The sequence below is a fragment of the Anolis sagrei genome, chromosome 3 (genome assembly GCF_037176765.1).
Source record: "Anolis sagrei isolate rAnoSag1 chromosome 3, rAnoSag1.mat, whole genome shotgun sequence".
Classification (NCBI taxonomy): domain Eukaryota; kingdom Metazoa; phylum Chordata; class Lepidosauria; order Squamata; family Dactyloidae; genus Anolis; species Anolis sagrei.
This window is the reverse complement of record NC_090023.1, coordinates 264,691,804-264,709,250: the sequence shown is the minus strand read 5'-3', so window position 1 is coordinate 264,709,250 and position 17,447 is coordinate 264,691,804. Positions and strand designations below refer to the sequence as shown.

The 17,447-nt window shown below is 44.9% G+C and overlaps 1 protein-coding gene across 1 annotated transcript in view; it reads left to right on the top strand.

Moving 5' to 3' along the window:
* The first annotated feature begins 2,044 nt into the window (after positions 1-2,044).
* The window catches only part of EIF2B5 (eukaryotic translation initiation factor 2B subunit epsilon), a 49,371-nt gene continuing 33,968 nt past the window's right edge, over positions 2,045-17,447 (top strand). The window contains exons 1-3 of the mRNA XM_060767353.2: positions 2,045-2,231; positions 15,772-15,896; positions 17,208-17,393. Coding sequence (XP_060623336.2) covers positions 2,085-2,231; positions 15,772-15,896; positions 17,208-17,393 — 458 coding nt within the window. The 5' untranslated portion in view covers positions 2,045-2,084. The remainder of the gene's footprint in view (positions 2,232-15,771; positions 15,897-17,207; positions 17,394-17,447) is intronic.

The window sequence follows — 17,447 nt, the reverse complement described above, 5'->3', positions numbered from 1 at the left end:
TCCCAGTCTGCATAATCGATAATCCAAAGTGTTGAGAGTTGTCGTTCAATAACATCTGGGAACCCAAAGTGGGTAACAACTAAAGCGCACTGGCCGCTATGTAAGAAAATTATAATTGACCCTCTGCATCCATGAATTCTCTCTGTATGGACTCAACAGACTTTTGAAGGCAACCATGAGGCTGATGGGGCTCTCCATGAAAATGTGTCTGACTCCCCTGATCTACAGGCAAAAACAGGATTGATTCCAAATTACAATAACAACAACAACAACAACAAGAAGAAGGAAGCAGATGAAACAGTAGATCACATCCTCAGCTGCTGCAAATTCAGATTATCTGCTTTGAACTGGATTATATGACAATGTAGATTCAGATAATCCAGTTCAAACCAGATAATGTGGATTATCCACTTTGATAATCTGGGTTATATGGCAGTGTGGAAGGGCCAATACACTGCAATATAAAATGCAGATTATCTGCTTTGAACTGGATTATATGGCAGTGTAGACCCATATAATCCGGTTCAAAGAATATAATACAGAACATCTGCCTTGCTAAACTGAATGGAATGGCTGTTGGAAGAACCCATACAGTGCCATATAAAATCCACATTATCTGCTTTGAACTGGATTATATGGCAGTGTAGACCCATATAATCCGGTTCAAAGAATATAATACAGAACATCTGCCTTGCTAAACTGAATGGAATGGCTGTTGGAAGAACCCATACAGTGCCATATAAAATCCACATTATCTGCTTTGAACTGGATTATATAGCAGTGTAGACTCATATAATCCGGTTCAAATCAGATAGTGCGGATAATCTGACTTGATAACCTGGGTTATATGGCTGTGTAGAAGAGCCCATACACTGCAATATAAAATCCAGTTTATCTGCTTTGAACCAGATTATATATCAGTGTGGACACATATAATCCGGTTCAGAGAAGATAATGCAGATTATCTGCCTTGATATGGAAGTGTAGAAGGAGCTTTAGCAAACCATAAATCCTAGGAATATATCAATATTCCTATATATAGGTATATATAGACATATATATATATATATATATATATATATACCTATATAGACATAGGTAAAGGTAGTCCCCCTGACATTAAGTCCAGTCATGTCTGACTCTGGGGTGTGGTGCTCATCTCCATTTCTAAGCCAAAGAGCCAGCGTTGTCCGTAGACACCTCCAAGGTCATGTGGCCAGCATGACTGCATGGAGCGCCGTTACCTTCCCGCTGGAGCGGTACCTATTGATCTACTCACATTTGCATGTTTTCGAACTGCTAGGTTGGCAGAAGCTAGGGCTGACAGCGGAAGCTCACACCGCTCCCCGGAATCGAACCTGCGACAACAACCTCAACAACCTCAGCAGCTCAGTGCTTTAAACCACTGCGCCACCGGGGGCTCCATATAGATATATATATATACCTATACCTATACCTATATATATATATATACCTATATAGACATATCTATCTATCTATACCTATATATATAGGTATATAGGATTATATATACCTATATATAATACCTTATATATATATATATACACATAGGCATTATATATAATACCTATTATATATAGGATTATATATAGGTATATCCTATTTAGGTATATAGGATTATATATACCTATATATAATACCTATTATATATATTATATTATATATAATACATATAATAGGTATTATATATATAATACCTATTATTTATATATATATAGTTATTATATATAATACGTATTATATATAGGATTATATATAGGTATATCACACGGGTATAACGTTATAGTAACAGAGAGAAAGCATCACCAAAACAACTCAATCTCTGACCATTCCGCGCATGCGCCCTGCAAACGGCTTTCCACCAACAGCGAGTCATCCCTCTCGTCAAATTTCCAATGTGTTCCAGTTGGCGCATGCGCCCTACGAGCAACACACTCTTCCCTCGCGCCGGCTTCGAAGAGCGCTGTAGTATTTTGTCCCATCCGCGACTCCGTCTCGCGTTGGGCTTTTCCCTCCGGAAGCGGAAGCCAGGCACCCAAGTGAGGGCTCGCGAGGCAAGCACGATGGCGGCCCGCGGAGCCTCCGGGAAGCGTGGCGGCCCTCGAGGCGGAGCCGGAGGCCAGGAGGAGGCGCCCCCGCCACTACAGGCCGTGCTGGTGGCCGACAGCTTCAACCGGCGCTTCTTCCCCGTCTCCAAGGACCGCCCGCGGGTGAGAGAGAGAGGGAGAGGAAGACCCTCCTTCGGTGTAGGCCTCGCCTAACTCCGGCCTCCCTCCAGGTGTTTTGGACTCCAACTCCCACAATTCCTAGCAGCCGGTAGGCTGTTAGGAATTGTGGGAGTTGGAGTCCAAAACACCTGGAGGGCCCAAGCTTGCCCCAGCTGTTTCTGGCAAATTTCTAACAGGTTATTCAGTCTAACAACTGAAACCATTGCCATGCATAATTATACCTGTTTGCATCCTTGGACACTCCTATATGCAGATGACATAGCACTCAGATGACAAAACACACAGTCTTCCAACAACGGCTGCAAACTTGGAGTGATAGGCTCCGTGAAAATGGACTTCAACTCTACATACCCAAAACTAGAGTATCTGGAATGTGGTCCCCAAACTGGAAAAACGATCCAAATTAATGGACAAGCACTATGTTGTACACCGCAGTGAGTCGCCCCTGGGCTGAGAACTGCAGTATATAAGCAAATAATAAATAAATAAATAAATAAGGCCACCCAATTTAAATACCTAGGGTCACTGGTCTCCATAGATTTATTTATTTATTTACATCACTTATATCCCGTCCATATCAGCCGGCAGGCGACTCAGGACCGTCTACATATCGGCACAATTCGATGCCATCAATACAATACAACAGCAAAAACAATTAAGTGCATTTACACAATAAAGACAGTGCAATAACAATTTAAAAAGAGCTATATCCTCTCATTCCAATCCTCATCCGTTTCATCGTCTTGGCTGTTCCTGGGTCATTCTCCAACTCAAGCTTGATTATCTATTCCGGTGTTCCGGATGCCTGCTCGAAGAGCCAGGTTTTCACTCTCTTATGAAAGGTCAGGAGGGAGGGGGCTGATCTAATATCCCTAGGCAGGGAGTTCCACAGCCGAGGGGCCACCACAGAGAAGGCCCTGTCTCTCGTCCCCACCAAGTGTGCTTGCGAAGCAGACGGGATCGAGAGCAGGGCCTCCTCAGATGATCTTAACTTCCTGGAGGGTTCATAGGAAGAGATGCATTTGGATAGGTAGGCTGGGCCAGAACCGTTTAGGGCTTTATAGGCTAAAGCCAGCACTTTGAATTGAGCCCGGTAGCAAACTGGCAGCCAGTGGGGCTGATGCAGCAGAGGAGTTGTGTGCTCCCTGCGCTCCGCTCCTGCTAGCAACCTGGCTGCCACACGCTGGACCATTTGAAGCTTCCAGGCCATCTTCAAAGGCAACCCCACATAGAGCGCGTTGCAGTAATCTATGCGGGATGTAACCAGAGCGTGGACTGCTGTGGCCAAGTCAGACTTCCCAAGGTACGGGCGCAGCTGGCACACAAGTTTTAGCTGTGCAAATGCTCCCCTGGTCACCGCCGAAAGCTGGGGTTCCAGGCTCAGCAATGAATCCAAGATCACACCCAAGCTGCGAACCTGCGTCTTCAGGGGGAGTGTAACCCCATCCAACACAGGCTGTAACCCTATGCCCTGTTTGGCCTTTCAACTGACCAGGAGTGCCTCTGTCTTGTCTGGATTCAGTTTCAATTTGTTAGCCCTCATCCAGTCCAATACAGCGGCCAAGCACTGGTTCAGGACCTGAACAGCCTCCTTAGTAGTAGGTGGGAAGGAGTAACAGAGTTGGACATCATCTGCGTACAGATAACACCGCACCCCGAAACTCTGGATGATCTCCCCCAGCGGCTTCATGTAGATGTTAAACAACATGGGAGACAATATTGAGCCCTGAGGAACCCCACAAGACAAAGGTTGTGGAGTTGAACAGGTGTCCCCAGTAACACCTTCTGGGTATGATCCTCTAGGAAGGACCTGAGCCACTGCAAAACAGTGCCACCAAGGCCCATTCCCGTGAGGTGTCCCAGAAGGATACCGTGGTCGACGGTATTGAAGGCTGCTGAGAGGACCAGCAGCACCAACAGGGACACACTCCCCCTGTCTAGCTCCTGGTGAAGATCATCCACTAAGGTGACCAAGGCTATCTCGGTACCATGTCCCGGCCTAAAGCCAGACTGTGCCGGATCCAGATAATCCGTGTCTACCAAGAATACCTGGAGTTGCGAGGCCACCACACGTTCCAGGACTTTGCCCAAAAAGGGGAGATTGGAAACTGGCCAATTGTTGACGAATTGAGTGGGGTCCAGTGATGGTTTTTTCAACTGCGGTTTTATTACAGCTTGTTTTATTTGTGGCAATGGTCACAAATAAATACAGCCTGGTTGAAATAGTGGCAAACTACTGGCATTCTGTGTGACGCGAAAATGTCTGAACAATTCAAGACTAAGATCAATGCTACAATTGTCCACCCAGTAGCCATCCCTCTATGGGGGAAAGTGCTGGCCAGCAACAAAGAAACATGACACAATGGAAATGAAAATGCTGAGATGGACACTTGGCTTGATACTTCTTGACCATGTGCCAAATGATGACATCTTCCAAAGACTAGTAATAAAAGTGATCAGCAAGAAAATGCAGGAAGCAGGAGTATGGTGGTATGGCCATGTCATGAGAAGAGAACCAACTTCAGCAGCACAAACAGCACTGCATTTGGAGAGTAGACCATGCCGATAGCCAAAGAAAAGATAGATGGATACCATCAACGAAGGCATGCATGATACCAAACCGAGACCTGAGGATGCCCAAAACAAAGCCCCGTGGAAACGGCGGTCACAATGCTAACCCCTGCATTGGGAAAATAGCTTAGAAAGAAGAAGAAGGGAATATTCTGAAGTGGATAATAAGGATGGAACAGAGCCCTCCATTTCTAGTGGGAGAGAGAGTTGCATGGCTTCCATAGTTCTATGCTTATTGCAGATTGACCCCCTCGATGGACTGTCACCTTGTCGTGGTGAGGGGGCTTGCGTGTTCCGATGAACCTGTGGGCACAACAACTGGAGTCGTGCACTCCCAGGAGTGGCCGCGGGGGAGGTCCCAGACCAAGCACAGTCCGAAGACCCAAAGACCTCAACGGCGGAGCAGGCGGAGGATAACATGGCACATGTTACAACGGCTGAGAAGGCGGAAGAAGGCTGCAACAGACTGAGAAGCCACGGTCATTGTGTTAAACTACATCACCAGTGGAACCTCATCTGTGAAGACTGTGTGTTGTTCAGTTGTGCACTGACCTCCACACATTAAAAAAACCCACGCACAGGCGTCTTCCAAAGAAAATAAAAACCAAGCAACCAAAGTCCCATGGCGATCAGCGAGTGGCGACGGGGGCAGGACTGTGAAATCTGGAAGCCCCTAGTCACAGACTGGCACATGGGCGGTGGGTACGGACTCAGTCGTTCTACCTCAAGGTCCGAGGCAGTTGAGTAGTTCGGCAGCTGTATCCGCGACTGAGCAGCCCTATTGAGGACCCACTCTGCTCACCCCACACGGGGAGGGGGCTAGAAAAGGTGCCCTAAACATAGTCTGCCTCACTTATCCCTGACTGGACTGCCGCGTCCAGTGGGGTCACCATCCTGCGGCCAAAAAAGAAAAATGAACTTCGGTACGTGGAACGTACGGACACTGATGGACAACAGTGACAGTGAACGCCCCGAACGCAGAACTGCCATCATCGCAAGGGAGCTGGGACGCTTCAACATCGACATAGCAGCCCTTCAGGAGACCCGGAGAGCAGGAGAGGGACAGCTGAAGGAAGAAAAAGGAGGCTACACCTTCTTCTGGAAGGGACTGCCCGAAGAAGACCAAAGACTGCACGGAGTTGGCTTTGCCATCAGGAATGATCTGGTGAAACATCTGTCCGAAGCACCCACTGGCATCAACGAACGACTCTCAACCCTCCGAATTGATCTTGCCAAAAACCAACGGGCAACCATCATAAGTGCCTATGCACCAACACTAGACGCTGATGAAGACATCAAGGAGAAATTCTACTGTCAGCTGGACAACGTCCTATCGGGGATACCTAAGGAGGACAAAATCATTCTCCTGGGGGACTTCAATGCAAGAGTCGGGCGAGACTTCGACCTGTGGCCAGGCACCATAGGAAAAGACGGGGTTGGAAACAGCAACTCGAATGGCATCCTGCTTCTCACCAAATGTGCGGAGCACAACCTTGTCATCACCAACACGCTCTTCCGCCAGAAAAACAAGTTCAAGACATCATGGAAGCACCCACGGTCAAAGCATTGGCACCTCTTAGACTATGTAATCACACGTGCCAGAGACCGCCGTGACGTACTCCTCACAAGAGCCATGACAGGTGCTGACGACTGCTGGACCGACCACAGGCTAATCCGATCCACGATGGCTATCAAGATTGCCCCCAAGCGCAGACTCCAAGGAAGAAAGACAAGGCGCAAAATGAACACCCAAGCCCTTCAAGAGCCCTCCAGGCGAGCCCATCTCCAAACAGCACTCAAGGACCATCTACCCACAGTACACCCCGAAAATGTTGAGGAACACTGGAACAAACTGAAGACCTCCATCATCCAAGCCTGCGAAGAATCTATTGGATACCAAGCCAAGAAACATCAAGACTGGTTTGACGAAAATGACATCGAGATCCAACAGCTAATCGACAAGAAAAGGAAAGCCTTCCAAACATGGCAGAGAGACATCAACTGTGCTGCTAAGAAAAAGATCTACGCCAGTGCAAAAGCTGAGGTCCAAAGAAGGACAAGAGAACTCAAGAACATCTGGTGGACAAAGAAGGCTGAAGAAATCCAACACCTGGCAGATACCCATAATGCTCAAGGATTTTTCAAAGCCACAAAGGTCATCTATGGGCCAAGAAACCATGGCATACAGCCTCTACGCTCATCAGACGGAACCAAACTCCTGAAGGACCAAAAGTCAATTGCACTACGTTGGAAAGAACACTACCAAAGCCTCCTAAACCGCAGCTCCAGTGTGGCCGAAGAGGTCCTCTCACAAATCCCGCAACAACAAACCAGGGATGAGCTTGCAGCACTGCCTAGTTTGGAAGAAGTCAGCAATGCCATCAGCCAACAAAAGAACAACAAAGCCAGCGGACCGGATGGGATCCCTGCTGAAATCTTTAAAGAGGGAGGACCTGCGCTGACACACCAACTCCACCAGCTCATAGAAAAAGTGTGGGTGACCGAGAAAATCCCAGCAGACTTCAAGGATGCCACCATCATCACCCTCTTCAAAAAAGGGGAAAGAACAGACTGCGGAAACTATCGAGGTATCTCCCTTCTAACCTCCGCTGGGAAAATCCTCGCAAGAATCCTTGCAAACCGCCTTCTGCCCCTCTCAGAAGACACCCTCCCAGAATCCCAGAACGGCTTCCGCCCCTCCAGAGGAACTGTGGACATGATCTTCACTGCACGACAACTCCAAGAAAAATGCAGGGAACAAAACCAACCTCTGTACATGGCATTCATCGACCTTGCAAAGGCATTCGACACAGTGAATCGCAGCGCTCTCTGGACCATCCTCCAAAAAATCGGGTGCCCAAGCAAATTTGTGAACATCCTGCGGCTCCTCCACGATGACATGATGGCAACAGTCTTGGATAGCAATGGCTCCCAAAGTGACCCATTTAAGGTGGAATCGGGTGTCAAACAGGGATGTGTTATTGCCCCAACTTTATTCTCCATCTTCATCGCCATGATACTACACCTTGTTGATGGGAAGCTTCCCACCGGAGTGGAAATCATCTATCGGACAGACGGCAAGCTATTTAACCTCAGCAGACTGAAAGCCAAAACCAAGGTCACAACAACATCTGTTATAGAACTCCAGTATGCTGATGACAATGTCGTCTGTGCGCATACAGAAAAAGATCTACAAGCCACTCTCAACACCTTTGCAGAAGCATACACAAAGCTTGGCCTGTCACTGAACATCGAGAAAACCAAAGTGCTGTTCCAGCAGTCACCAGCCGCCCCCTCTCCAATGCCAGAGATACAGCTTAATGGCGTAACATTAGAAAATGTCGACCATTTCCGCTACCTTGGCAGCCACCTCTCCACCAAAGTCAACATCGACGCCGAAATACAACACCGCCTGAGCTCTGCCAGTGCAGCATTTTCCAGAATGAAGCAGAGAGTGTTTGAGGACCGGGACATCCGTAGGGAGACCAAGGTGCTTGTCTATAAAGCTATTGTCCTCCCAACCCTGCTATATGCCTGTGAGACGTGACTGTCTACAGACGTCACATGCAGCTCCTGGAACGATTCCATCAGCGCTGCCTCCGGAAAATCCTGCAAATCTCCTGGGAAGACAAGCGGACAAACGTCAGCGTGCTGGAGGAAGCAAAGACCACCAGCATTGAAGCAATGGTCCTCCAACATCAACTCCGCTGGACCGGCCACGTTGTCCGGATGCCTGACCACCGTCTCCCAAAGCAGTTGCTCTACTCCGAACTCAAGAACGGAAAACGGAATGTTGGTGGACAGGAAAAGAGATTTAAAGATGGGCTCAAAGCCAACCTTAAAAACTCTGGCATAGACACTGAGAACTGGGAGGCCCTGGCCCTTGAGCGCTCCAGCTGGAAGTCAGCTGTGACCAGCAGTGCTGCAGAATTCGAGGAGGCACGAGTGGAGGGTGAAAGAGAGAAACGTGCCAGGAGGAAGGCGCGTCAAGCCAACCCCGACCGGGACCGCCTTCCACCTGGAAACCAATGCCCTCACTGCGGAAGAAGATGCAGAGCAAGAATAGGGCTCCACAGCCACATGCGGACCCACAAGGAAACCCATGATGGAAGACCATCTTACTCGTCCAACGAGGGATCGCCTAAGTAAGCAGATTGAGCATCTCATATCCAGGATTCCAAAATCCATCAGATATTCATTTATTTATCATGTCAGGCAACCAAACCGTTGTATTGCATTTTTGACAGAACAAACAAACAAGCATAAAAAAGACAGAGTTTGCAAGCTTGGTAGTTGATTAAATGTCCTTTGACCAGTATCTGGCCACTTGTAGTGCTTCTGGCTTCTGGTGTTGCCACAAGAAGGTCCTCCATTGTGCATGTAGCAGGGCTCAGGTTGCAGCAGGTGGTCTGTGGTTTGCTCTTCTCCACACTCGCATGTCGTGGATTCCACTTTGTAGGCCCATTTCTGAAGGTTGGCGCTGCATCTTTTCAGAGCGCAGAGCACAGCCTTTTCAGCGCCTTCCAAGTCGCCCAGTTTTCTGTGTGCCCAGGCGGGAGTCTCTCATTGGGTATCAGCCATTGGTTGAGGTTCTGGGTTTGAGCCTGCCACTTTTGGACTCTTGCTTGCTGAGGTGTTCCAGCGGGTGTCTCTGTAGATCTTAGAAAACTATTTCTTGATTTAAGTCGTTGACGTGCTGGCTGATGCCCAAACAAGGGATGAGCTGGAGATGTCTCTGCCTTGGTCCTTTCACTATTGGTCCTTTCACTTTCACCCATCCATCAGATGGGAGGCTGAAATAGTGACCTTGTGATGGTTTAACGTACACTCTTAAGTTTCATGCACAAAATGACCAAAAAGTATGTATAAATTTGCCTCCAGACTATGTGTATAAGAGTTCATATGAAACATAAGTGAATTTCAGGTCTAGATTTGGGTCCCATCTCCAAGATATCTCATGATGTATGCCAGTGGAAACACAGACCTTCCAAAATCTGAAATCCAAAACACCTCTAACCCCAAGCATATAATAAGGGATACTCAACCTGTATTTCCACAACAACCTTGCAATTACCAACTCCATTTTGCAGATAAGGTATGAGGTATGAAGATTTGTCCAAGATTGTGAAAATACAAAATGCTTCACAAAGGTCCTGCATGAGGGCTATTTGCAAGTTTGTGAAATGTTACAGTTTTTCCTCACTTTATTTAGTGAGTTCAGGACTGAGTTAAGATTTTAATTAGGACAATGTCCGTACAGAGTTTATTTATTTATTTATTTTTAGACCTGACCCTTGTACAGTTTGAGTATCTGTTATCTGAAGTTCTTGGGTATTTCAGATTTCCTTCATCCCCTATGATTTTGGTATATTTGTATATGCATAATTTTGGAGATGGGACCCAAGTCTAAACATTCATGTATGTTTCATGTACATCTTATGCACAGTATTGTAAGTAATTTTGTGTCCAAAGCAAAGTTTGTATACGTTGGACTGTTAGAAAGCAACGCTATCTCAGCCACCTGGCAGTATTGTATTTTGAAGTATTTGGGGCTTGAGAATTGCAGATAAGCAATTCTAAACCCTTATCTGGAGTCCTCAGTGGTGCAATGCGTTAAACCCTTGTGCCGGCAAGATTGGTCAATCAACAGGTTGGCGGTTTGAATCCAGGGAGCCAGGTAAGCTCCCATCTGTCAGACTAGCTTCTCGTGCGGGGGCATGAAAGAAGCCTCCCACAGGATGGTAAAACATCAATAATCTTGGCGTCCCCTGGGCAACGTCCTTGCAGATGGCCAATTCTTTCACACCAAAATTGACTTGCAGTTTCTCAAGTTGTTTCTGACACACACAAACAAAACCCATAGTAAGAGTAGCCAGCTGGAATAATATATCTTACGTTTTCCTCATATGTTTCCTTTCACAGTTTTGGAAGGTGCTTTTATGCAAGATTTCCCATAAAGCATATGCACCCTTTGATAACTAATATTAGTAGTTACAGTGATTATTGGAAAGCTAGATACATTTATGTTGAATAATAAATCTTACAGCAATGATTTAATTGGAGTTACCAGTTCTATTTTAAAATACAATTTTATGTAGCATGATTAAATTGTTGTTCCATTACAACATTGTCAGAGGACAGAATTGCAAATCTCACTTCAAAGTTTCTCTTGCATGTTTTTTTTTCTGGTAGTGGCTTTAGAGCAGGATGTTGTCTTGCTCTGGGTACTTGATCTTTTAGTAAATATTGCTAGTGTAGTACTGGTAGTTAGGCTTCCAAAAGTCTGGTGTTTGGAAAATGCTGGTAGATAATAACAGAACAGAAGCATAAATGTGATGAGTATATACAAGGGAGGTTCATGTGTTTTATGTACAGGATGTACCATGCCAGTTTTTATATGCCTCCTTATCTGAGTGCAGTTTTGTAGCAGGGTTTCCTGTGTTCAGATTCAGCATTCTCTTTGTCACAGTATGAGTCTCCACAGTTGGGGCATTTAGATTAAAATGTCTTAAAACTTTTGTGAGGACATTTTCCTGATTTGTAAAATATTACAGAGATAGCATCCATATGAAGCATGGAAAGGTTAAGTGCTGGTTTTGTGTTTTGTCTCACATCCTGCCATAAATGTAATAGTTAGAAGAGACTATATAATATGAAGTCTTTATCTATGGACTCGTGGTATGCTTCTGTCTATGATTTTCATGGTATGCTTCTGTCTCAAGTATATAGGATCCACTATTATCCATGGTTTCAGGTATCCATTTGTATGTGTCTTAGGGCCCCTACAGCCATATAACCCAGAATATCAAGGCATATCATCCACAATATCTGCTTTGAACTGGGTTATCTGGGGCCTCTTCCACACAGCCGTATAAAATCTACATTGAATTGGATTATATGGCAGTGTGGACTCTAGATAATCCAGTTCAAAACAGATATTGTGGGTTATCTGCCTTGATATTCTGGGTTATATTGCTTTGTGGAAGGGCCCTGAGTCCACACTGCCATATAACCCAGTCCAATAATGTGGGATTTTATACAGCTGTGTGAAAGGAGCCCAAGAATGCATCCTCAGCATATACAGGGATCATATTGTTTGTTTGTTTGTTTATTTATTTATTTATTTATTTACTAAGCTTCTATACCGCCATTCTCAGCCCGAGGGCGACTCATGGCGGTTTACAAAACAGCACAATTCGATGCCCACAACAGTACAAAAATAATTTAAACATTAAAAACATTTAACACAGATAAAAATTCATTACAATTAACATCAGTAACACAATAAAAACCATAAGTCCTCCGCATTTCATTTCCAGTCATTATCCAGTCACGTCCAACCGTTCCGAGATCAGAGTTTAATAGCTACACTGCGTTTGGAAAGGCCTGCTAATATAGCCAGGTTTTAACTTTTTTGCGAAACGTTAAGAGGGTGGGGACTGATCTAATGTCCCTGGGGAGGGCATTCCACAACCAAGGGGCCACTGCAGAGAAGGCCCTTTCCCTCATCCCCATCAATCGAGCCTGTGAAGATGGCAGGGCCGAGAGCAGGGCCTCCCCAGAAGATCTTAAATTCCTAGAGGGTTTGTAAGGAGAGATACGTTCGGACAGGTAAGCAAGTGATCCTGTTCCAGTTATTTCAATAACCATTCCTGGAAAGATAACTTGCACTGTTTTTTTAAATTGCATTCAGACAACTTTCTTTTTTAATCAGATAGTTCAGATCTCTCCTTTCCATTTGTTCATGTTCCCTTATCACAGGGACATGCTCAAGGTGTTGACTTCCATTCTCTCTTTTCCCCCCAAACAACACACATTTTGTGTCTACAGTTATATTGATGACGCTAGAAAAAAAAATCAAAGCTTGAAGTGCTTGGTAGAAATTTTAATGTATGGAGTGATTATGTTATATAGAGAGAGTTTCATTGAGAAGTCTGTGAGCATTACTAGTCAGGAAAAAGTTTTTTCTAAGGCAAGAGTAGACATGTTGGCATAGAGAGATAGAGAATGCTCTTCCTGCTTTGGCAGTCTGATTAGCTTCTGGGCTCAGCATAGGAGAGGGAACACCCTCCCCTGGAAGTCTTGTTCAGTTTCTGTCCTGTCCTTTTGTAGTAGTCTCTCTGGGATAATAATTGCTATCATCATTGAATAGCTTGGCTTCTTTTGAAATGAATGTTTGGGGTAGAAGATGAGTCACCCTTTCAGTGCATGTTATATAAGAAGGAAAGATACATGCACGGAGTACTCTGTATTCAGCATCATTTCTGGTAGCTCAGCAGGCTTTACTGGGTAGTCTTTTATAGCAGCGTGGCGCCAAATTAATTGCTGGTGTGATTCCTCTCCTTATGGTGGGTAAAAGTTCCTCATTAAAAATTGACATGTATTGTTGTGTTGTGGAAATGGTAGATGGGCTTAATCAGAGATCTAGAGAGGCTTTCAGAAAGGAAAGGGGAATTGGGCAGCAATGATGAGGGTAGGCTTGAGAATTCATTACTGTCACCACAAGCACGGCTTCCAGAATGATTGCGTCTTAAGAGCTGCCACATTATCTCAGGAAAGTGCTCATCTCCAGAAGAATAGTCGTTGCAAGGAACCATACCCCGATAAGTGTGCTGGCTGAATGTATAAAGTAGAAGACCCAGAGAGACTACTACAAAAGAACAGGACAGAAACTGAACAAGGCTTCCAGGGGAGGGTGTTCCCTCTCCCATGCTGAGCCCAGAAGCTAATCAGACTACTTTACTTTATACAACATACAAACAATCTACAGACCCACCAAGAAAATCCAACAAATGCTTCTTTCAGCAAAGGACAAGAGGGATCCTCTCGCTTCTGCGGGAGTCTACTGTGTACCATGCAGCTGTGGACAAGTCTACATAGGGACCACCAAACACAGCATTGTCCAAACATGAATCAAGGAACATGAAAGGCACTGCAGACTACTTCAACCAGAGAAGTCAGCCATAGCAGAGCACCTGATGAACCAACCTGGACACAGCATATTATTCGAAAACACAGAAATGCTGGATCACTCCAACAACCACCATGTCAGACTACACAGAGAAGCCATTGAAATCCACAAGCACGTGGACAATTTCAACAGAAAGGAGGAAACCATGAAAATGAACAAAATCTGGCTACCAGTATTAAAAAACTCTAAAATTGCAACATCTAATCACCTCTCAACAAAAGATTGCTCCAGGCACTGCCAGGCAATCAAATGCTAATCAAGGTGGTCAGTTGAAACATTCACACCTAGCTCCAGCAGGCAAGAGTCCTTTGTCTCACCCTGGTCATTCCACAGATATATAAACCCTTTTTCCTAGTTCCAACAGACCTCACTACCTCTGAGAATGCTTGCCATAGATGCAGGCAAATTGTCAGGAGAAATGCCTCTAGAACATGGCCATATAGCCCCAAAAAACCTACAACAACCCAAAGTAGATGATGCATTTCAAAAAGTGGAAGTACGTTTTGTTGAAAATGTTGTTATTGTAAGAGGAAATACTTTGGAATATCTTATCTAGTATCATGGAGGATATATACAAAGAGAGGTAAGAGACCCAGCATGGTTTGAGTTGGACTCGACACTCAGAGTTCACATCTTCGCTTGGACATGGAAACCCACAAGGTGATCCTGGAGAAGTCACACTCTCTCAGTCTCATAATAATAATAATAATAATGGTCTTTATTTATACCCCGCCACCATCTCCTCTAAGGGACTCGGGGCAGCTTACATGAGGCCAAGCCCGTCAAATACAAATGCAACAATATATCAACAAACAAGCAAGCAAATAAAACAATATAAATAATACAGCTGGACATATAAGCAATAACACACTAAAGATTTGAAAACATGTAGATTAAAATTTTAAAACTCTGGGCATGTACAGAGTAGGGTATGTCTAGGCATGGGGTTTTTTAAGGGTGATATGGGGGGAATCAATCCAACGGATAGATAAAGTGCTTCATAGAACATATAGAAGGAAATTGGTTAGATCGGGCATTATTTCCTTCATTCAGGGAAGGCACACTGGAACAGCCACGTTTTCAAGCTCCTCTTAAAGACTGCCAATTTATTTATTTATTTATTTGCTTCACTTTTATACCGCATTTTTCAGCCCTTAACAGGCGACTCAATGCCAAAGTGGGGGCTTGTCTGATATGTTTAGGTAGAGAGTTCCAGAGTCAGGGGGCCACCATAGAGAAGGCCCTCTCCCTCGTCCGCACCAATCGTGTCTGTGAAGGGGGTGGGAGCGAGAGCAGGACCTCTCCAGATGAATGAAGAGATTGCGTGGGTTCGTAAATAGAAATGCGGTCACACAGGTAGGCGGGTCTCAAACTGTTCAGGGCTTTGTAGGTAATAGCAATCGTAAAACCCATCTTGACATATAGTGCCAAGAAATCCCATTTATACGTTCCACCTTAGAGTTAGCGTGATGTGGGCCTGACCAGAATTCACACAACAAGAAGGATCTTTAATGGAGAAGTAGTTGTATTTTGAATTTTAATTTGGGCATTTCTTTTGGAATTGAAAGTTGCTATGTTATTGTGGGGAAAAACTGCAGATTCAGGCTGCTGTGAATAAAGAAGCATTATGTATTAGTAGTTTGATGCTGTTTAATGTGTTGACGTAGAAGTTGTAGATTTGCCTGAGCAATGTATGTGATAACAAAGAACAATGCAAAATTGAAAGTTTCCTAGAAAAAAGTGCAATGCTTAATTTTTTTGACAAATAATTTTCTATTTCTCAAATCCTACATTGTTTCCTAAAACTAGTTAGTCACAATTGACAAAGACATTAATGTGTGGTAGGTTTCCCTTGTCCTCAGAAAGAACATTATGTTTTGGTTGGTTGGTTTTTGCTTTGATGTTTTTGTTTGTAAATGCACTGATAAGAAAAACTACCTTTTGGCTGACCTTTTATTTGTTTGTTTGTTTGTTTCGTAGGCTCTGATTCCCTTGGCAAATGTGGCCATGATTGACTACACGTTAGAATTCCTCACAGCAACTGGTGTGGAGGAAACCTTCGTCTTTTGCTGCTGGAAGTCGGCAGAGATCAAGGACCATATACTGTAAGACACTTGTTCTCATTTGCTCTTCCCGTTATCTTTCAGTCACCTGGAACCCCCAAATCTGTTTTTGTTACTGCCCACACCCTCTACCCTGACTTTCCCAGACCATCAATTTTTGTTTCCAAGATATTCATGGCCTGACTGTATCTATGTTGATATTTAAATTGTTTATTCATGTCAGGAGCAGAATAAGAAGGAGTTTTCTACTGCATACACTATGCCAGGTATGGGCAAACCCAGGCTCACGGGCCAGATGTGGACCATTGAGCTATTTCCTCAGGCCCTCCTCTTTTTCACCACTCTATCATTCTTTCTCTCTTTCCTTACTCCTTCACTCCTTCCTTCCTTCCTTTTTTAATTTTTTTAATTTTAAAAATGTAATACACTCACCATATACATTACAAACACATACACATACGTAGACAACTTGCCACAGTGTTGGGTACCACTGGGGATGGGTTGAGAGGTAATTGTACTGTGGGTGGTGGGTTGTCTTCCCTTCCTTCCTTACCTCCCACTTTTTCCCTTCCTCCTTCCTTCCCATCCTCTCTTTCTCCTTCCTTCCTTCCCTTTTGTCTTCCTTCCCTCCTTCCATTCCATTCCACCCTTTCTTCTCTTTCCTTCCTTCCTTCCTTCCTTCCTCCTTTCCTCCTGGGGGATGTTAAGCTGGGAGAAGGGAAGGTAGAGAGGGAACATAAGAAGCATGTTTCAAGATTTATATGGCTGTCCCATTGAGGAGAAAGAGGGGGCAAAACTGACTTTTTGCTGCTCTAGAGATGAGCAATAGGTTCAAATTGTAGGGAAAGTGATTCAACTGAAAATAATAGGAAGAAATTCCTGAGAGTAAGAACTGTTGGAGAGTGGCATAAGCTTCCTTGGAGTGTGGTGAGGTTTCTTTCCCTGGAGGCTTTTCCGCAGAGACTGTCTATTGGGAGTGCTTTGATTGTGCCTTCCTGTATGGTAGGGGTTGAACTGGATGGCCCTTGGGGGTCTCTTCCTAGAATTCTATGTCAGCAGTAGACAATACGGAATCTAATGGCTGCTTTTTTTTCCTCCCATCCACCACCTCATCCTGGCGAAGGCCAACCCTTTTGGGATCCAAACATTTCCTGTTTTTCCTTCACTTTCTGCCTCCGAAAGAGAAGAGGAAGGGGAGGAAAGGACAATGAGGGGGCTTGGGGAGAACTCCCTCCCTCTCTGCCGTCCACCCCACTCTGGCCAGCCATGCGGCCCCCAAGTTAAAAAGTTTGCGCATGGCTTATCTATGCATATCTTTCTACTTAATTCCTTTCTGTCTGTGTTATCTCCCAGGAAATCAAAATGGTGTCGTTCAAACTCTCCGAACACGGTGCGGTTTGTGACCTCAGACCTCTACCGCTCACTTGGTGATGTGCTGAGGGATGTGGATGCCAAGTCGCTTGTCCGTTCGGACTTTATTCTTGTCTCTGGAGATGTTGTGTCCAATATTAACGTATCCACAGCTTTACAGGAACACAGGTGAGTGTGCGGGTGAGAGATTCAACAGCCTTGCATAAGGGGATGTTTTGTTAA